At 38.8% G+C, this 22346-nt stretch overlaps 2 protein-coding genes across 2 annotated transcripts in view; one reads left to right on the top strand and one right to left on the bottom strand.

The window, feature by feature from the left end:
* LOC101848198 (CCR4-NOT transcription complex subunit 2) overlaps positions 1-13085 on the bottom strand; it is a gene marked incomplete in the record, with an annotated part of 25127 nt that extends 12042 nt beyond the window's left edge. The window contains 7 exon segments of the mRNA XM_005097101.3: positions 642-728; positions 2775-2870; positions 5002-5060; positions 5686-5932; positions 6344-6410; positions 7863-7945; positions 13009-13085. Of these exon segments, the coding sequence (XP_005097158.2) occupies positions 642-728; positions 2775-2870; positions 5002-5060; positions 5686-5932; positions 6344-6410; positions 7863-7916 (610 nt within the window).
* A 1505-nt stretch (positions 13086-14590) lies between these two features.
* The window catches only part of LOC101847953 (dnaJ homolog subfamily C member 8), a 21733-nt gene continuing 13977 nt past the window's right edge, over positions 14591-22346 (top strand). Inside the window, exons 1-3 of the mRNA XM_005097100.3 lie at positions 14591-14759; positions 19882-19983; positions 21730-21786. Coding sequence (XP_005097157.1) covers positions 14607-14759; positions 19882-19983; positions 21730-21786 — 312 coding nt within the window. The 5' untranslated portion in view covers positions 14591-14606. The remainder of the gene's footprint in view (positions 14760-19881; positions 19984-21729; positions 21787-22346) is intronic.

Here is a 22346-nt window from a genome sequence, read left to right as displayed (position 1 = left end):
CCCCGTCCCGTCTAAGATGGCTGTTTTTCTCCTCACCAACAAGGGTTTGTCTTGGACAGGTTTGATTGTAAAAGAATGGGTAAAAAACCAAGACCTCCCACAAGAAACACCTATCTCCCCTAGGACTGCACCAAAGATAGGCTAAGCGATGAAAACTATTTCCATACAACCCTTGACCGAAGATTAGGAAAGCCGTTCCAGAGATCAGAATCTGCCTATTCAAAAATGAAAGAAAAAAACAAAAACAAACCAGAAACATCTAATGGCTTACATGCAGTTTTAACCACATCTTTTAAGTCAAATGAGGAAAATTACGGGGGAAATTTGTCCACAGTTGAATGTAAAGATCAACAAACAAGACAAATATTTTTCTTCCTATTATAATTTGAAACTTGACTTAAATGATGTCCACAGTTGCCACAGTCTACACATGTAACTAAACTGCTGAAACAAAGAAAACATTTTTAAATACCCCCGGAAATTTAAAGTTGTCTCTACTTTTCTTCTCATATACAAACTGAGTCACTTAATAAAGAATTACATGTTTTTCCCATGAAGATAAGCAATGACACCCTTTTCCTTTTAGTGCTTTATATCAGGGTTTTTGAAAGGGAACCACCTCCCCTGTGATATGTACTCACTTTGTGCACCTGGCAATGCAGGGAACTCCTCTTGCGTGATGTTGAACTCTGGCGCTGAGTCTTGTGCTGGTTTGCTGACCATGCCCACTGCAAACATAAACACAGACACATGAACAAATATCAGAGGAAAAACAGCTTATGTGCTTAAAGAACTTTGAAACTTTGATAATAATTGAGTCTGTGTTTGAGTAAAGATAAGCATACTGACATGATAAATGCCATTTAAAGCAAGGAAACAAGCAAGATAGACAGGCAGAAACAACAGTGCAAAAGGAAAGAAGTATGTCAAAACAGAAGGTGCCCTCCAAACACCTGCACTTTGTACAGGATGTAATTCAAACATGTGGTAGTTAGATGAATGCATTTAGAGTAAATAAGATACACATGTGCACGGTATACACAAATAAATGGACTGAAACTGACCACTGAATTAAAATGAAATTGTAACATTTACTTTACAGTAGACCAGAATAAAAAACAAGTAGATCTGAACACAATTAATTTTGGTTGCTTTAATAATATCAATAAATATCTTCTTTTTTTTTGGAGAATTCCAACACTACATGAAACAAGGAATCGATAATTTCTAAATCAAAACCCTTGGTCTCTTGATTGGACACCAGGCTAAAAGGAAAACATTATGGGAAGTATGACAATATTAAATAAAAGAATCCTCCTGAGATTTGGAACACAAAGTTCCATATTGTGTTCAATTGAGCAACAGGAAGCTAGTAATTTTTCATTCTGAACTCACTGGAAAAGCAAACACTGTAAACGAGAATTACTTTACGGTTCTGTATCATCTCACAGCCAAAAACGTATCAAACAAGGAGAAATATCCCAGGCAGTGATGTTACATAAAAAAGCTTAACAATCTTGATGCCCACAAAAGTATCTCTTTCACTGATACCTGTTTGGCAATAGGAGAGCCCAAAAATAATGGAGAAAATTGTCTGATAACTAAGTTTAGTCAGATAGTGCTCCCACACACACTGACAAACATAGAGTAAACAAGGTACACAGAGTGCGTAAAAAGTTGCAGCTGGCAAAGAGTGTCCGACCCACGTTTCTATAAAATCCAGGGAAATCTGAGTGAAAATCTAGCAAAGGTACAAAAGCAGTGAAAGGGAGAGTGAAAAAAAGCAGACTTATCAAATAACGCAGAAAGATTTGGCAGTGTAGGTAAAGCAGCAGTCAGACAGCAATTAATTGCTTAAGATTTATCTACAGGTCACCATGTCTAAAGTAGCACTTCTTTATGTTTTTCATCAAATTTTTTCACTGCTGACAGAGAAATACACAACTACCATAGCCAACACCAACTAGCATGGCACACGATGATGATGACAATGATGATGACGATGACAAAAAATATTGGGGGTGAAAATGATGTTGATAATACCAGCATGTTTTCTCCTTCCGTCTATTATTTATATAAGGTAACGTATGAGTCTTCTGACTGCTTTCCAGAGCCACCTGGGACTTTTACCCAACAGACAAAACACATACAGGCTTTCTAAGAATCACATAGGGTAATTACATAGAAAACAAGAACTAGCCAAGAGGAAGCTCTCCAACACCAGTTTCCCTCTCTTAGTTACCCTGACAGACTTGTTATTTGTACACTACCAGCCAGTGATGGTCTTCACCCACGAGCCTGTACCCAGCACGGAGCTGCACAGACATTTTCTCAACACAAGGTTTTGGCTTCCATATTTCCACTGGTTGCTTTGAATTTGAAACCCCTTGAACCACAACGAATGACAGTACACTCATCAAACTGAGGCAAATTATGAATGTTCACAGCCAACTTAAGTGAGATTTTATTAATTTTTTTTTTTGATAAAAAAAATTGCATGAGTTTAAGGCCACTTGAAATACTACATTGACCAAAAGTACTGAAAACTTCCCCAAAAACCCTAAATTCAAAAGAATTAAAACCCATCTGATTTACACAAAAGTTTAGCATCACATCAACTGCATCAATGAAATACTCATACACCATTTACCCACCACTAATATACAAGATAAAACTTCTTTACTTTTCTCTTTCACACAAGACTGAAGTAACCCCCCCCCTTTTCCCCCCAACAAGAAATATAGAGGGACAGAGAAAAGTCATGGCAGACTCACCATAATTCCTCGTTGTTGGCAGAGGATTAGGTGTGGCTGATGACCGACTACTGAGTGTCGGAAAGTCAGACAAGTCTATGGTTGGATGAGAATCAACTGTGAAATGAAATGTCAGAAGTGGTGATCCATATCAAAGTTTAGTGACAAATGTGGTGACATAAATAGGACATCTTGTTAGCAAAATCTTAATGAAACGGCATGAGATAGCTCACATTTTACAAACAAACTAATTACAAGATTTTTTTGTGAGAGCTATTCTAACTCTATTTTCCTCCTTCCAAAAATATTATCTTTGAAAGATTGTCAAAAAAATTCGGAAAACGAACAGATGACACTGATGAAGATTTCTGCGTGTAAGGAGAATCCTAATTCAGAAAAATTTTCAACAATAACACACTGGACTTTACCAAAACCATTAAACAACCATAATCCATTAGAGCATAACATTTGCAAGTTTCAGGCAATTTATATGTTAGATTATAAAAATGAAAGAGTACATTTAAAACGGTAGAAGGCAACAAAAATATAAAATAAAAAGTTTCCTTCTAAAGACCTGGAATAGTAAAGAAACTCATCTGCAGCAAATTTATGATGCAAGCAAAATAAGAAAAAAGATTGATGATTTTTAAAAAAGTGTCTACAGGCCAAAGAAAATCAAAGCAAATGGCCATGTGAACAAAGTGGCATAAAATTCTTCAGTAACTTTGTGTGCTCACCAAGCATTCTGTTAGTACAGCATGATGTACTCACAATGAAGGTAGAGAGGAGATATCTCGGTGATGCAAGAATACATAAAGCCATAGTATACAGTGCTGTCAATTTTTTTCATTGTACCAGAACAAACCATTTTGCATTTTGGCAATATTTTTAACAACTACAAATCTAACATCACGAGTAAAGGTTACCAAAAAATAAAATGACTTCTTATGTTTCAAATTGCAAGTTATCCCAATCAAAAATCTTCTTGTCAGCCAGTTCATAAGATAAGGAGGCAAAGTCTTTCGTGAAGCTAGAGAAACAACCTGAAAGTCTGAGCAAAGTCTCTGATTTTTTACAAATGATTTCAAGAATGATCTTAATACCCAACCTAAGGACAAGACCATACATGGAACCACTTCTAATGTAAGACTCAAAAGCAGAAAAAAAAACCCTCACTTATTTCCCTGCATGATGCCAATTCTTGTAAAGCCCCTTAATAAAGTACCAGGCAGCCAGCCAATGACAAATCTGCCTAGCATCATTAAGGTCCAAATGGATATTTTCTACATTTGAAATATGTTCAGAATATCTTAATCCCAAAGATGTGGCAAGGGAGAATAGGTTCAATTTAAACTATGCAGATACTTGAAAAATGAACTAAATATCATATCCAAAATCCAATGCCGGACAGAACTTTTAGGATTTGATGACCTTATCTCAATATATGGTTTACTTTTCATTGGTTTCAGTTGACCCTGCAGCTGCTGACGATAGAAAACTTTACCACTTTAACATAATATACACTTTCTCATCAATCTGAGAGGAGTATTTTCCAGAGCATTGAACCTACAGCAGAAACAAGAGGAGCACTAGCAGCTATAGGATGCCAGGAATACTGAAGGGGACAAGCTTTTAATAACAGAAGGAAATGCTTCTCACTTCTTTTCATAAGACTTTAAAAAATATTTTAAAAGTCTTCTTATTCCAAGAAAATTAGTTCAAAGCAATTTCCTTCAAGGAAAACAATAGATAACCACTAAATATGTTTTTTTAACTTAGAAAGTATGCAGTAAGCCGTGAGCCATTGAAAAAAAAAAAAGCGAACAGGCTACATTGTCATGCATCATGTAGAAAAATGTGTTTCAAGAAGGCCTTTGACAATGTGCAACTAACAAAATTGAAGGGAAACTTTCATTGCAAAAACTAAAATTACACGTTTCTTTATCCTGTCCTCAATTTTGTTTTACTGTAAAAACATTATTCAAAATCCATTAACTTGAACAGGTCCATAAGATGAACACTGAAAAGCCCCTAAATAAAACGACATCAAGACCAATTAAGTTCACGGTCTCTTATACTAGGACACATGACTCAGAAGTCAGCAGATATTTTCAGTTCTTCTCTGACAATGTCAGTCTCAATGCAGAGACAATGGTTTAACCTCCTGTGACCAGACCAAATACCTACACCTCTACTAGAATAAAAGGAAACCAACTACCAAACAAACCCTAACATTGTCCATACTTACTTGATCTTGACCCTCCAAAACCATAACTTGAAGCAAAGTTTTGCATCGGCCCAGCAGAACTGAAATTCAAAGAAAAAATTAAAATTGTATTTAAAAACTGGACAGTCTTGGCATCTGTATAAGCAGTTTTATTTAATGGGAACATATTTCACAAATTGCTTGAAAAATAATTTGCAATGCTTACCCACCATTCAATATCATATCTACATCTTGTACAGAAGACGTCAAAATACAGCAATTTTTCATTGTTGATATCAGAACAGGTAATATCATGCATAACCCTACTCTTTCTCTATCACAAGTTATGCGATAAACCTGTGAGTGCATAAAGTTGCACTTAGACCTACAATCATACAGGCAGTAGATATACAAAGGATTTTTACCCATTATCTCATTTATGGTAACAGGTAAATTATAGCAAAAGATTAAAAATCGTAATTAATAATTTACTTGCAAAGTTTTCCATTAACAAAAAAAAAAATCAAAGCTCTTATTTTCTTAACAAGCAAATACAGTTCTCGATAAGAAATAAATTTTAAATACTTCCTGACTTATGAATTTTAATAAAATTTTCATTTTCCTTTCAACATAAAGAAGCACCTTGATTATCACATAAGAAAGAAAAAATCGTGAATCAGTCCAGAGGCATGATGCCTGCACTGGTAAGCAGCAAGACAACAGTACCTGAAGGCTCGTTTCTGTAGACTGGCTAAACTGGCTTGCCCTGCCTGACTTTGCACCCCAAGCACACTCCGGGGACCAATGGCAGCTAAACTGTTGGGAGAATGCTGCTGCTGTTGCTGTGGCTGTTGCTGCTGTTGCAAGCCCATGGGAAAACCTGGGTTCATGCTGGTGGGTGTGATGTGGCCTGCGTTGTTCCCCCCTCGGAAGTGATTGCCTCCTATAGCTCTTTGTTGAAGTGGTAATGTACCTGTGATTCATTAAACCATAGACAAATCAATTCCTTGTTCGAAGCACTCGTGAAATCAATGGATCACACGTAGCTCTAAAATTGCCTTAGAATCTACAACTGGCTACAGCTCATGGTCTGCGGAGAATCATCCTATAAAGTTTCAAGCTATATAATATACTCATATAAACAAATGACCTTGATGATGCCGGCGGTAAGAGTGAACTACTAGTAGGTCCCACTTATCCTTTCTATAATGCTCCAGGCTCTACATTTCTACAGGCTTTTACCTGGGCACAAAATTATATTTATTTCGCCAATGGGCTTCTTTTTAAATCAACCAAATGAAGAAAGTACTTCTGTCATTTATATGATAAGGTAATACTCTAAAGACTATCTCTAAATATTAAAAACTATACCCTGTCCACTTACCTTGCCCATAGAAATTGGTGCCACCACTAAATCCCGGCATTTGCGACGGTGACTGGGATGGCATCATCTGTTCCAAAGAAAGAATGTACCTTTTTTAGTTCTCAGTCCACATTAACAACTGTGTGCAAAGTACTGCACTAGTGGCGGAAATTCTAGTTCCTGTCTCACACACAGTGGAGACCAACCACAGTGTTGCTGCACAGATAAAGGGGGCTTTCCACAACAATCATTTAGAAAAGTACTGCTAAAAAAAGATGTAAGTGGATTTTCTGTCTGGCCAAAAAAAGAAGCTTTAATATCTTTCTGTAGTGCTTTTCTGGAGTGTATCTGAAGCAAACCAGCCTGTCCCTCCAGAACAACTATCCCCACCACCGATATTTCAAACTCAAAGGAGCATTCCATCCATTTATCAAACTGGAAGGTTTGTTTGAAAAGAACGAGAAATCAGAGTGGGGAATGAAAACTAGACAACGCCAGAGCAAATAGATCACGATTCCCTTATCCAAGGTCGAACAAGACAAAATAAAAAAATTGTGACTGGGCACTTCTTTCAACTTCTTTCAGTTTTGCTCTTTAAAAAAACAAAAAGACCCTCCCAATATCGATTTTACTACTGTTCTGTAAAATCTACACAACCTACACAGCTTCACTAGTGTCAGTATCGTTACTGTTAGTACTCTTACTCTAGCATAAGTAAGAGTAAGTTAGTTACATAATTCATAGGATAGGGTAGATTATGAGGAATTTCTCCCTAACATTGAGCTAAAAACATTGAAAAGACTAGTTTGACATTGACCAATGGTCAATGGACATCTTAATCATCACCATAATTGCTAAAGGATACACAATATGCACTCCTGGTATGAGATAATACATATATAGAACAGAAACTTGGGAATATTTATGCTGCTGGAAACTTGTTTGAGACAGAATTGATCACTGCACTTGATAGCTTCTCATTGGATTTACTCATACTATACAAATGTGTGTGTGCCTAAAGAAAGGTACCAAAAGTCGGATTTTGACCATTTTGAGTTTTAAAGGGTTGCACCTTATAGGAAATTCAAAGCTGAACACAGCGGTCTATGAATTTTTTTTAGATATCTCAAGTAGTGTTTCGTGAGAAAACATACAAACTTAAAAAAAAATAATTTTTTAAAATGTATTTATTCATGGAAAATTCATGTCCAATTTGGCATTCAGTAGACATCAATATCAAGAATGGAATTCAATGGCAAAACATAGGAGGGAAGAGAAAACGTGCTTCAAGAATAGATTTTAATACCTTTTAAAAGCAGTTTCCATTATTTGAATACATTATATCCTACCCTCAAAATAATTCAAAATAAAATATCTAGAAGTCAAATCAATGAAAACCCTTTGAGCACATTGTCAAAAAAATGGTGGATCTATCATTTTTTAAATGGAAACACAATTTGGTCTGTACCTTTCTCTAGGCGCACACACTAATTCAGAAAAAAAGTAAGATTGCGAGATAACAAAATAAAACGTAACATACCCCTGAGTTGAGATCTTTGTCTGGTCGAAACATGTTTGAAAATTGCTGTGACATCAGCTCTCACTTCTTTGTCACAATAATATCTGCAAAGATATTATATATATAACACTTTTACTCAAAGCCATAAACTTAAAGATATGGAATATCACTGGTTGTGATATTGTAAATGAGTAGACTGTAAATTTTTTATTCCATTTGAAGTGTGAGCTTGCAAGGTTGATTTCCATTGGAAGATTCTTTTAAAAATTATCTGTTCCACTTCAATCTTGTGAGGAGCTGAAACACCAAGCATGCAATGGTTTTCATTTGGGCTTCGGTAAAGAAAAAGTAACAGTCAATCCATCCGTTGTTGTGATGTTTCTGATTTTTACCAACACATGGGCTTGGTTCTATTTTTTTCCATTGCAACAGAATTTTTATACAAGAGACTTGGAATCCGTGAGTTCCACTGTACACAACACACAGGGACCTGAAATGTCAAAGCATTAAAGGAGACATAAGGGGCGCCTGTCTGGCCGACGAAGACACAGCAGCTCCTTTCAGTTTTTTAAAAACAGAAGAAAATCACACAAACACTGCAATCTCTCTGCTTCAAGAAGTCTGTCAGCATAAAACACGAGCATAAAATAAGTTTTGCCTTTGTTCAGATTAGTTGCCAAGTTTCATTCATTTGTGTCAACTGGTTCACCCATAAATACATATAGTATACTAAAGAAAAGGAAAACATGTGATCCTGCACGGCCTAAAACTTATAATGCCTTGGTGCAGCCTGCTGTCTGGACCAAAGAGCAGTAGGCATTTCGCATTGCTACCAGTACGCTGTACACTATTTTTTTCCCATTTATTTTGTATAAAACTGATGTATAGAAAAAGACACTGCAGCTGAATAATGAATACAATGTTACTAGTTACTGTTACAATGTAAAGTGAATGCACTTAAGGTATCTGTACCCTTGTGATGTAGGCTACTTTATAATTACCACACTAATAGGCATTTTTAATGGCCCACAACAGTTTCTTTTTTATTATACCTTTGAACTAGCTTAAACGATCACCTGCACAAACGGCACTTCCCATCCCCCCAGGTAAATGTTACATTATAATGATACTATGGAAGATGGCCACATATTTAAGACCGCCATATTCCTCCTCAACATAGGGTGGCTGTCTTGGACCATTTTGACTGTAGTTAGTTTTAAGTCCAAATCAGATGGATCGTGTTGATTTTACATTTACTCACGTCTCATACTCAGGAATAGAGCGAGCCTTTTTCTTGTATTTCATTTTTATTCGTTTTATATTAATGTTGACTTTGTATCCTTTGCAAAATAATAGTTTTGTTCAAATGTCATGTGATGGTTTTTATTCATAAAAGCCTAACTGCAAAGTAATTTTAGCACATGGACCAATCAGGGGGGTTTCAAGGGTCATGTCCCCCCTAGGGTAAAAAAACCCAACTGAAATCTGGCAGAAAAACAGGCCCCCCCCCCCCCCCCCCCCCCAGGCGATTAGGTTTGAGGTTTTCTAGAATTCTAGAAAATAATTGATTTGTGACCGTTTTAGTGGCCATGTAGGCATGTAATCTGCAGAAAAAAATGAGGGCCATTTTACCCTCCATTGCAGTGCACCCACCTCATACCTGATCCTGTGTGCAGGACAGAACTGAAAATAAAAATGTTACCAATCGCCACTGAAATTTCCTACACACTTTGAATTTGAACCCGGAAACTGCATTGACGTAGTTGAAAAAAGAACAGCCGCAGAGGGGAACTGTTATGAACGGAACAAATGTGATTTTGATTGTGTTGCATTCAGTCTTCTTCCACACCACCATCCACAGAAATGGCTGCATCTATTGAGACATCATGTGTCCGTTCAAGCTCCTGTGTATATTGGGATATCCTTCTACTCTAGCATGAATGAGAGTATTGTACATTGGAGATCTTTTTCTTTTTGAGAATTACCAGAAGGACGTGCTTCTCTTTCTTTTCGGACTAACAATTCATCTTTGCAGTTTGCATAAAGATAGTGTCAATTGCCACTGAGTGACGCGGTGACAATGGACGCCAGCGTCAATTGCCACCGAGTAAATTGGAGCTCTTTTTTGTTTGGGAGTAGATCTAGCCTGGAATATGTTCCGTGTTCTGCGTTCGTGAACTTCCGACGCACGCCTCTCTCTTTGCCCCTGTGTTGTGTGGGGGCGGGGGTCCCTCTCTGTCCCTAAACCCCGTCCCCCGGATTTATGTTCCCCGATATATTTAGTTATATATATATATTTCTGTTTGAGTTTGTATGCATTTGTGGCCTACTTTTAGAATCGCCTGTGTTGGTTCTACATCGAAGCGTAGGCTAGGTTTCGTCTCATTCAAAACACGCCAAGTTGAAGTTGGTAGCTCTAGATGTTCGTCCAATGAAATTAGAAAACAGATTTACCCACTTAGACATGAGGAGCTCGAAAGGATAGCCAGGAAACAAGACTTTCACTCTCATTTTACTGTAAACAAAATCTTACAAATGAGCTTGAATTTATGCAAAATGATATTTTCTGTGATAAAGATAAGTTTATAGATAGTTTTGAATACCACTGTGCTGGTAAAAAGAAGAATTGGAGTGCAAAACATTCGGAAATTGACCTCTATACTATTTTCCTTTCAAACCCCAGAATGGGTGTAACTCGTTATAATGACTTATAAATCAACTTATGAGAGGGGGTTACATTAAGGAGCTTAACTGATTCCGTCCATTCGGCCGCTGACAGCGGCTCTGAGTTTTTCCGCTGCCTCCATTCGGCCGCTGTGAGTGGCTCAACGAAATCCGAAACAAAGGTGCACTTTTTAACATAGTTCCTACTTTTTAAGTTGTCGAAAGGAAGTAGAACTTGTAAACAAACCTGACCTCAATCTCTGAGCGCCAATATCGATCGAAACTCCGCGAAATTCTTGCAAAAATCGTTGTTTTGTTGTCGTGATGTTATGTAGGCTAGATCTAAGGGTAAACAACACGGAGCCTGGTATAATAAAAAGGCCCTTCAAAGAAAGATATTCAACTAAATTTGTGAAATTCTCGCATAAATATGTGCTAGGGTGATATGGTTACAATGTTGTGTTGATTCCTATGGATTATAAGGACTTATAGAGCTGAGAAAATGCGGTAAATCGAAATTTTAGAAGAGCTGTTGCGCAATTTTTTTTTTCTCATTCGTTTTTGTCTGAAGGAAAATGCAATACTAACAGATTATAGGTCATTGTTATTGATATTTTTAAACAGATTCCTCTATTGATTCCCATCAGTTTGGTATGACAATACCTATTAGAGTAACTTGGAGCTTCAACAGTAATGCATTAAATAGATGCACCCTAGGTCTAAAACTGAACAGGGAAAAATAATTCTGTCCCGAGCCTGAAAAAATCATGGACGGAATCAGTTAAAACTGCAACCTCCTTGGGTTAGATCTAGATCTAACTTATCCATGTTCGTAGTCCTAACACATTATGAATAGAAAGTTAAAGATTAAAGATATATGGCGTTGTTTTCAGACCGTGTCCCTCGGTGGCAATGGACACTACCGCATCAATAAAGTCAATTACCAATGCTTCACTCGGTGGCAATTGACACCAGCGTCAATAGAGTCAATTGCCACTGCGTCACTCGGTGGCATTTGACACTACCTCACATAAAATTGCTGTGACTGAGAAATAAGCAATCAGCGTTGGAGGGTGCTAAAAACCAATCTCTACCTGAAATGACAATAGACCATAGAGGGCTAGGGGGGCCAGGGGGGCCAGGGCTGAGGCTACCAGGATCGTGTCCGTGTCCGAATAGTCACACCGCAGCGGCAAAGAAATAATAGGCCTACACTCCACTCAGTCAATACACTTTACACTACACCATCAGTCAGTTGACTCAAGTTGTCAGTTGTAATTTTTTTTATTCATCAAAATTTCGATTCAAAGTCACTCACTTAAAAAAAGGAAGTGGCTATTCTCACCCGCGGTGAGAATAAAAATACTATCTATCTCTCACCCCGGGTGAGACTTCCAGCGTAGGCTATTCTCACCCGGTGTGAGACAAGACCTGTTTTTCCTCATTTTGGAATACTGTCTATCGGTGTGGATGATCAAATTGATAAAAGCCAAGAAAAAATTACGTTATAGCACAAAAGTAAGCTAATTTGATCGTCTTCAAAGATGCTATGGCTATTTCACTTTTCGAATCGAGCCGAACTACGCGGGTCGCCATTTTGTTTTGCCCGGAAGTTCTCGCAAGATCTACTCCTCCCCTCTCTCTCCCTCTCTTTCTGAATACTGTCTATCGGTGTGGACGATCAAATTGACCAAAACAAAGTTAAAAAATGATGTTAAAATACAAAACTAAATTAATTTGGTTGTCTACAAAGATGCTACGGCTATTTAACTTTCCGAATCGAGCCGAACTACGCGGGTCGCCATTTTGTTTAGCCCGGAAGTTCTCGCGCTACTCCTCTCCTCTCTTTCTCTCTCTCCACTCTCCACTGCCCACAGACAAAATTGCACGCTTTTCTATTAGGCTAATACTAACAGTAGTAATGGATCTAGAACGTTTGTTCACAACACAGAATTCTATAATTCTGTTATCACAGTGTAGAATTATGTGGTTCAGGGTGAACGCTTCACAGGTTGGCCTTGGCTATAACGGTGAACGCCCAGCGGGTGAGAATAGCCAAAAGACTCGCCTGCGCTATTCTCACCCGGGGTGAGAATAGAGGTGGCCTAAAAAAACAACAACCTTAGCCTTAGACTAAGGCACTAGACTCTAGACCTAGATTCTAGATCTAGTGACTAAGGTAGATCTAGCCTAGATCTAGATATCTAGATTATCTAACTTTTAGTTTAAGTTTTGTTGACTAACAATAACATAAAATAAATAATTAATAATATAATAAAATATTGACAAGATTCACAAGATGTGGTGACTGAACTGCTGTGAAGCAGAGCTTGCCGTTGAGCGGAATCTTCGGTATATACATGTTATCTATTATCATTATGGTCCGTTATCATTATTCTCCCTTGTACATGAAAACGTGTGAGACCAAGGTTTTTGGAAAACCATTGTTTAGAAAGGGTCTTTATAAGTGCGTACGGTTCTTAGATTACACTTAGATACTTGCCTTTCTCATCCTTTAGCAGCTTTGACAAGCGGAAGTAGAAATCGTAGCTAGTAAGTCAAATATAAACTTTAGTCAGGAAAGATCTTGGGTTGATTCCAAAAGTTGGAATCCCATGTATTCTCAGTCTGATAGACCTATCGTTCATTTTGCCTAATCACCCGTAAATTAGATATTCTCCATAAATTCTCCACTGATGTAGTTCAGTCTTGAAAGGAAGTCAAACCAAAAAAATTGAATAAGTTGCAAACACAGAGTCAGTACAAAACAATAAGAAAAATTATTAAAATTTAAAAGTATTATTACCTTGAGCCGCTTGGAATCAGAAGATGTTTGGGGGGCTTAGTGGTCAAGATGTTAAGGTGTTCACCTCTCATTCAATATGTCGTGGGTTTGAATCCGGATAGTGACGAAAAATTTTCTTGTCTAAAATTTTCTCCTTTCCTGCTCTCTAATTCTGTTCTGTCGTCTGCTTTTGTCTCCATTTTCTGCCACCACCTCCTCACCTTTTGACCCTCCTGGGGCTCCTATGACTCTCTGCAGCCTTTCTACTGATACTCTTTGGCTTTTTCTTACTGCTGTCTTTCAGCCACGCCCCTGATCTTATGGTAGGAAAGATCTAAACCTAGCCTTCTCGGAGAAGGGCGAAAAATCTTGGAGGTCCCGGGTGCAAGTTGCGCAAGTTAAGGATCCCAAGGTGGTCCAAAGTCGGAGAGTCGGCCGCCACCCAGGCAAAATTCAAAATTTCCTACCAACTGAAAATGTTTAATGTGTCCCGCACGTTCATGTCACCTTGCGAGCACTGTAAAACACTTACAAAAAAAAGAGAGAAAAAAAGGAAAGATGTTTGACAGTACAACTAAAGCGAAAAATAAAAGGAAATCAAATGTTCACAGTTATGCGAACAAAAGATCGAGAAAGAACAAAAAATCAGGTCACATCTTTTTATTTCTCTTACTTACCATGGTAAGTGCTTAAAATTTTTCAAAAGCAGTAGATGTATTATAGGCCTACTAATGTTCCTCGGATATGGCTTCTGCAGCCAACTTCACCCCCACTTGTTTATTTGCTGTTAAGAGACTTGCAATTTCCTCTGTTTGCATGTTTCATCTCATTGCATTAAGTAAAAAATACACATGGGGTCTCTGATGCTGTTTCATCTCAAGTAAGGAATTTTGTAAGGAATTGTGTGGACTATACATCCCACGCAACGTTGGCATTTAATTTATGTTTTAATCGTGAATGGGGATTTTATATATATATATATATATATATATATATATATATATATATATATATATATATATATATATATATATATATATATATTTATGTGTGTGTGTGTGTGTGTATATATATAATCATTTATAAAATGAAAGGCAATACGTTTGAAGCATAAAATGAATCGATTTTAACAGTACAAAAATTTCACTGGCTTTAGGTTAACAATGTTCCTAACGAACCACAAATGTTGAATCCTGTTCATTGCTAGCAAACTTACAAAAGTTCGTTGAAGACAGGAGTAACGGTCAAGGATAAACTTTTTATTTCGCTTACATTGTTTTTGTCCGGAATTGTTCACATGCATTGTACGATACAAAATGGCGACGGACGCAGCTCCCCACGGCTTCAACAGCCAATCTAACGTAAACAGTGGCGGAGGTTGGACCTCTGGACCCTCTACATCAAGTTCTCAGGGCGTCCTCCCAAATAATAATCATTCAGAGGCTGCTTTTTCCGAATACTATGAAGAGGTAAGATCTCTTATTCTCCTTAGGGAAGGACTTCCGTAACGAGCGACCACCCTGCCCTATCAAACACAATAAAATTATTAAAAAAGAAGAGGCCTAACCCTAACCCCAAACCCTACACCTACCCCTACCCCTAGATCTACCCCTACCCCTAGCCCTCAGTTCTGCTCTGTCTCATAGTAGTCGCTCGTTACGGAAGTCCTCCCCTCTTTAGCGTATTTGTGGCTTGCTTGTTCAGTGCTGACACTCACTGCTCACTGTCACTGTCACTGGACTCCGGGACTTACATTGTTGTCATGTCGGTAGGCTAGGCGGTAAGATTGTACTTTACCGGACCACCTGTCGGAACTACTTTCGATATGGCGCCCCTGGTGCCAGTGGCCCGCTATTCTTCGTTTCCGAACTCCCCTACTCACTCTCCTGCTCAGTTTTCTACGTCCTCACCCTTCGACTGCCAACAATCGACTGACGTCTCTTACGGGGTTTTACCGTCATCACGACCGTGCCCTTTGACCCTCGACCCTGACACCTTGAGGCTAATTGGTCAATCTAATCACGTGGTCCACTATTCTTATTTGCTCGCGACTCTGCTGGCTTGGCCTACTCCTGGTCCAGCAAAGTACAATGGAGGGCTAGAGCTAGAGATGCGCACGAGAGCTCATTTGCATAATTGCAACCCCCTCAGCCCTGCTCGCGACTTGGTGAGTATCTACCCCGATTGTCCGCTCATGTTATTAAATTGTTTATTGTGTGTGTGTGTCTTTAAATTATTGTTGCCAGGGGGGCTAGCCCCCCTGAAACCCCCCTCCCCCCACTGTTGTTTCATTGATATGTAAACACGACTGTCCGCTCATGTTATTGTTTCGCATTTGTGTGTTTTCTTTAATATTTCCAGGGGGGCAAGCCCCCCTGAACCCCCCCCCCCCACCGAAAACGACCCCCACCCTCCCCACTGTTGGTATGATACACGGTGGTCCACCAAAGTTAAATCCCCTGCCCACTCTCAACCATCACCTCTCGCTCACCTCGCCTCGCCAGTCGCCGCTGGCTTGCGCTGTGCGTGCGGGAAGTCGCCCGCGGAACTACCTTTTGTCCGCACATAGAGTACTATGAACTGAGTGCGTAGTTAGGCTAGGCATGCGTAGTAATCACGGGCCGAGACGGGTGGTCAGGTAAAGTACAATCCAGATCTAACTATTAGTATTATTTTACTTTCGCCACTGCCCGTCTCATTCTCATGCTCAACTCAAGAAGCTTATTATATTTTTTTTTCTCATTCACTTTTATATGACATTTTTTTCTCTCGCAAATTTGATACATCTAGATTCTAGATCTAATCTAGATCTAGAGTGGTGTAGCCCCTGCGCCTGTGCCTTCTCTGTACGTGCACTTTTGATAGCCTTAAATTGCATTTTTGCGTTTGATTGAAAGCGTCAGTTTGTGCAGCAGCCATTTTTGTTTACTTCCCTAACACATTTGTTGACAAGGGATCATCAAAAGTGTTTTCATCAGCTGTCTGTGGCAAGTTGACATTCAATAGCAATGCCATTCGCCCACTGCACCTTGGGCTGGAAATCGGCCTCCGCGCGAGGGGTAATTTTTGGGCCCCTCGGTATCAGAAGTGACTCTCTTCTAAGTATAGTTACAAGAAAACTCGAGAACGAAAATAAATGAAACTCGGCAACCAATCAGAGGAAAGGTTAAACTAACAACATGCCAGCATACAATCCTGAACAATTTCTAGAACCGGAGAAATTGCCTTGTTTGTGCGGATTTCCTCTGCAGTTCAAAAACTAAGCGGAGCTACAGGTTGATCGCCGACCACAGAGGCGCTCCACATGTTTTCTTTATTGCTGTAAAATTTCAGATCTCTACGTGTAGTACATTTTACGTACCAACTTAAATTTACCACCCATCCGTTGATAAAACACTAGAGCTGGAAACTAGATCATGCATTCCAAACTCGAGGTGCCGGCATGTAAGAGGTGCATGATCGCAAGGCAGCATGTGATTGGCTACCTATAACTAATAAGGTCACCGATGACTTCATCGCGGGTTTTCCCCGATACTGCTTTACTGAGTTTTAGAAGGGGTGATCGCGTCGCAGTAAAAACGATGTCACGCAACTCAACAAATTTCACACAAATATCAGTCTTTAAGATCCAAAGTAATAAAGACATGGAAAAAGTGATATAACAGAACTAGATTCTGCACTAAAAATCACATGAAGATGCAAAGTTTCGTTCATGTGTACTCCAATTCATTACTGCCTTATGAACAGTTTTTCCTCAAAATTCATCAAGACATGTCCCACATTTTGGCGATATTTTCAACAATTTTGCAAACAAAAATCCCAATGACTTTTTTGTTTATCAATGGATTTTTAAAATTTAAAAACCATAGTTCTTAGAATTTACTCTATTTTCATTGAAGCCCATTTTATTTTTAAGCAATTTGGATGAACATTTAATTCTTCATTGTCATTGCTACATTCAACACTGCCTGTGAACAAGCTTTGATGACCTATTTGCTTCTGATTGGTTCAAATAGACTGCGCGCCCTCTAGCTTAAAAAATTTGCCTACTCCTACCTTGAGTGTTTCACGTGACCTTTTATCGAGTTCTATGCCAAGTTGTGATGCAGGTTTCTAGGTCGGGGGGTGCACGCGTTGTGAAGACTGAAAAAACTCCAGTTTTCTCTGCGCGTGCGCAATGAATATATATATATATATATATATATATATAATATAGATCTGGTAGAATTTTAAGCCAAAAGTAAACTCAAATTTAATGATTATTTTGTGCAGCACTTTTCAACTTGAGGTTGCAATGCTAGATGTGTGTATGATGATATGGATGTGGATGAAGTGATTGTGAGCATGGACGTGGAAGTGGATGAGTCTTCAGATGGAGAGAATATGGAGGAAGAGCAGTCTTGTTGTCAATGTAAGAATTTCAGTATGAAAGATGGTTGCAGTGTGATGAATGTCATGGATGGTGGCATGTGGACTGTGTGAAAGTTAGAAAGGTCAGAGGAATGAGTGATGAAGAGTTTGAAAGTGTGGATTTTAGTTGTGAAAAATGCTGTTTGATTTGTTCCACTAAGTATTTGAACTATTTGTTCCCCCTTAATTAAATTAGTTTAGATTCTAATTAAAGAAACCTTACTTTGCTTCTAAAGTGACTTGTTGTCTTCTTGTGTGGTCATTTAATGCACAAATGTTATCAGATTTCTCTGCTATTGGCTTTTAACTTGTATGGGTGCACGCACAGTGAAGAATCCCATGCATGCACTGAGAAGACGTGCATGCACAGTGAAGAGAACACCCAAGATTGGAAAAACTGTTGGGCACGCAGCGTTTAAGAAATCTGGCAACTATGAGCAAGACCGTTTTATAGGTCTATATTTTCTTGAATGGAGAGTGGAATAGCTGAAAACGAAAGTACAAAGCCAGAAATGGCGGAAAATAGGTTCAAAGATGGCGAAGTGCTCGCGAACCGGCGACACCATTCTAGATCTAGAATCTAGGGTAGGCTTACTACTTAACCCCAGAAGCGCTCAGCGTTCCACCGAAATTAACCCGCCAAAAATGCCCTGCCGCCACGGTCGATCGGTTGTAAACATGAGGGTTTTGCAGGGGGATACCAGCTGAGATACCCGAGATGTAGGCGCCCTTTGCGAATTGCCTTCCCGTTCCAATTGATAATTTGCCATGTAAAGAAGAATGTATGTTTTCTTTTAAAATTTACCAGGGGGGCCCTGAAACCCCCCCACTGTTATGGCTGGTGCACATTAATATACACGTAAATACGGTGGGTCCACCAAAGTTCAATCCGGCCAAAATAAATTTGTAATACAAAAAAGGCAGAAAAATATTACTGGCTAATGCGGTAGGGTTCACTTTGCCTATATTATATCTACTGCCACTTTTGTCCTTTGCAATCACTTCTGTTTCTTATGTAAACAAACGGGAAGGCAATTTTCAAGGAGCCCCCGAGAGGTATACCTGCAACTAACAAATGACCATTTACCGCTCAACAGATGATAAAAGGCATATAAAACCATATCTTTTCTTAAAGATGATAGTATGATCCATTCAAAAATGATAAGCGATCAAATAAATACAAAGAGCAAAAGGCGATAAACTCAACAATTAGTACGTCAGCACAGCGAAACAAGTGATAACACATAGCGTGTAGTCGCTCAGCTGGACTGCATCACTTTTTCGATCGATATCTCGGCCAAGAGATGCTCTACGAGGTCAAGATAACTTGCAAAGTCCACTGTTTATAACTTTGACCTGTTATTTACTACATCATTTTCCATATAAGGAATACTGAAATTTTCCTTTGAAAAAGTTCAGCGTCTATGCCCTTTTTTACAAAGGGCTTGCGTGCTTCCCGGTCGAAGTAGGTCAGCCCTAAATATAGGGCCTGCGCGCTTCCTGGGTAGTCCGGCTCATGCCCTTTATATAGGGCCTGCGCACTTCCAGGGTTAAGAATCTGGGTCCCGTTTGGCTCTCTTTCTGATTTAGATTGATTTTTTAAAAAGATCTACTTTCTGATTTAGAGGGATCTGGAATGTGGTTCTGACGATCGTATTAAACGAATGTTAGATCTAGTAATAATTTTATTCAATCAGGAGCTCAGGCAGAATGGCACAGTGGCCTCAGGGGGTCAGGGCTGAAACGAAAAGTGAGAGTCTGACCTTTTTTTCAAACAGCAATTGCAAGGCAAATGATACAACAAAAACTGATCTATGACAAAACAAATTAATAACAACAAACAGCATTGAGGAAATATTTATTATGATCAAACAATCTAGGTCTAGATCTAGATGATGGTGCTCGACCCCTTAGGCCTATCGATTACTGAATGGGTGGAAAGACCGCCTGAATACTAACGATCCAAGAGAGTGGCCTGGCCCGGCTGGGGTAGCAAACGAAAAAGCGGCGTTTCTCTTTTAAATTTTGCTAGGTTTGGGTCATCCGCACACCAGTCTCATTCTTTGACTTGAGGGACCTTTCCTACTTCTCATTTGCTCAAAGTGAAACTTCCACCTCATGCCTTATGACTACAATGTCATGGGAAGAACTGAGATTGTTTAATTTTTGTTTTTATTTCAGGTGAAAGCAATTGAGAAAAGGGATGCTGTTTTGACATCCAAGCAACAAATGGACAGGCTTACTAGGCCAGGGGCTACCTATTTCAACCTGAACCCATATGATGTAAGTTAAATCTTCCTCGATCCTTCTATACCAAATTTTGTTTTCTTAGAGAAAAAAACTCTGATCGTAACTGATGTATACATATATAACAATTTAAAATGTTGGCAAATAGCAAATATTTTTATGCGTTAACTAAATGCCTATAAAAATGAGTTAGAATGAGTTTGAAGGGGTTTGAATAGGTGTTTATTAACATGTTTTTCAGATAGCTTAGATTTCCAGACAGTTTATATGCATACCGGTACTTTTTCTTCTTAATAAACGGTGCATACTGCAGACAATTTCTTCAAATCCCTATTTGATATGGTTTTATTCTATTAGACAAGGTTTTCCTTCATGGAGGGGCAAAAGCTACCATTTGGCACAATTTAATAAATTCCCCCAAAATCAAACATGTCTGATTTTCTAGTAGAGTACACATTTGGGTTGAGTTTGATAAAAAAACAGCCAATCTCAAGGCTATAGTCCGGCCAACACCAAATGGACAACTTGTTGACCTCATTACACCGAATCTAAGTGGCGAATCTCTCTTTTTTTTTGCATACGACTCTGAATTCTTAAAGACCTAAAAAATCTCGATTTTCGTGAATATGCGACAAGTATAAAGAGGTGCTGTCTATATAATCATTAGTAATTAATTGCTTACTAAACTCAACACCGTGCACTTTTTATAGCAAGCACAATACCATGCTAAAACCATAACAATACAGGGTTTCGGTGCCGGGACTTAGCCAGAAAATTCATGGGGATTGGGTTGGGATACAGGTAGGTCAAACAAACTACCGGGATCAACAAAGTGTTAAATTTGAAGTGCTGATAGGCATGTCACTGGGCACATACCCCCCCCCCCCCCCCCTGTACAGATCCACAGGCAGAGCCACCCCCTCCCTAAACATACATGTCATGTCCTTTTTGCAGGATTTGTTATAGAATAAAAGCGATGGCCTCGATCAGCTTCTTTGGAGAAATAGTTCAATTGTTTTAAGGCAACGTTCTTTTTTTTTGGAGGGGGGAGGGTTGTAAATTAAATAACCTAACCATGGTGATTAATGAAAAAGCGACAGCAAATTAAAACGCATGTGATCTCAAAGACTGTGAATGAAGATATGACAGAAATTTTATTCATTGTTATATCACAAGTAGTCAAGGTAAATAAACCCACTGTCACACACTAACCGCTGGACTGAAAAGAACTCAGCTTTGCGGCACATGCATTCAGTTCAAAAAGAAAAAAAAAGAAAGAAATATATATATTAACAAACAAAAAACCTAACACTCAACTACCGTTCTTGTTGTAATAAAAAATCCCTGCGCAGACTGTAATTAAATACTAATGATTATATAAAAAACACCTCTTTATATTTGTCACTTATGTACGAAAATCGAGAATTTTCGTTTTTTTAAAATTTAGAGGCACATGCAGAAAATTGGGGCCATTCGCCACATAGTTTCTGTGTAGTGAGATCGACAAGCTGTCCTTTTTGTGTTGTCCGAGTACTTGTCACATAGCATTGTAGGGTCAGATCTTTTGTTTCCATATGAAATAGACCCTTGTGAACTTACATTTCAAATTTGATGAGGCAAAATGTGCTTTGTGTTTTACATGCAGGAGGATTTAATTTGCTTTGTTACAAATGCTGTGATCCATACTTCAAATATATACAGTTGTGATGTTTGCTCGTAAGACTTCTGATATCTTGAACCCAAATATTACTATGAAAGTAAGTGCTTTTTTTTCCATTACAGGTTTTGCAGATTGACCCAGATACTCCGCTCTCAGATGTTAAAAAGAAATACAGACAGGTTTGTGATTGTAAGGGATTCTATGGCTAGTTTAACTTGTCACCAACACTCTGATAGCTCTGGAAATTGCAGTTGGAGATGGGAGACAGGATCTTGCAAGTTAGAAAGGATTTCATAGAATTCCTTGTCTGTTGGGAGGAGGGGTTTGGGGGGGGGGGGGGGGGTTGGTTCTGGATTGTTTGCCTAAAGGAGGATATTGAACGTTATAATCATAGATGTGTGTGCGCCGGCACGACGGAGTATGCGTGTATGTGTGTGGGTATATGTGTGTGTGAGAGTGGGTGTGTGTGTGTATGTGTGTGAGTGTGTGTGTGTGTATGTGAGTGAATGTGTGTGTGAGTGTATGTTTATATTCGTGTGTGTGTGTATATGTGTGTGTCGTGTGTTTGTGTGTGTGAGGCGATCTGTGTACGTGTGTATTTGAGCGTGAGTTTATTGTATGAGCGTGTGTATGTGTATGTGTATGTTTGTGTATGTGTGTATGTATGTGTGTGTATGTTTGAGTATGTATGTATGTGTGTGTATGTGTGTTAGTGTGTGTGTGTGTGTGTGTGTGTGTG

This window comes from Aplysia californica, unplaced genomic scaffold (genome assembly GCF_000002075.1).
Source record: "Aplysia californica isolate F4 #8 unplaced genomic scaffold, AplCal3.0 scaffold00146, whole genome shotgun sequence".
In the NCBI taxonomy this organism is placed as follows: domain Eukaryota; kingdom Metazoa; phylum Mollusca; class Gastropoda; order Aplysiida; family Aplysiidae; genus Aplysia; species Aplysia californica.
This window is presented reverse-complemented; position numbering and strand designations above follow the sequence as displayed.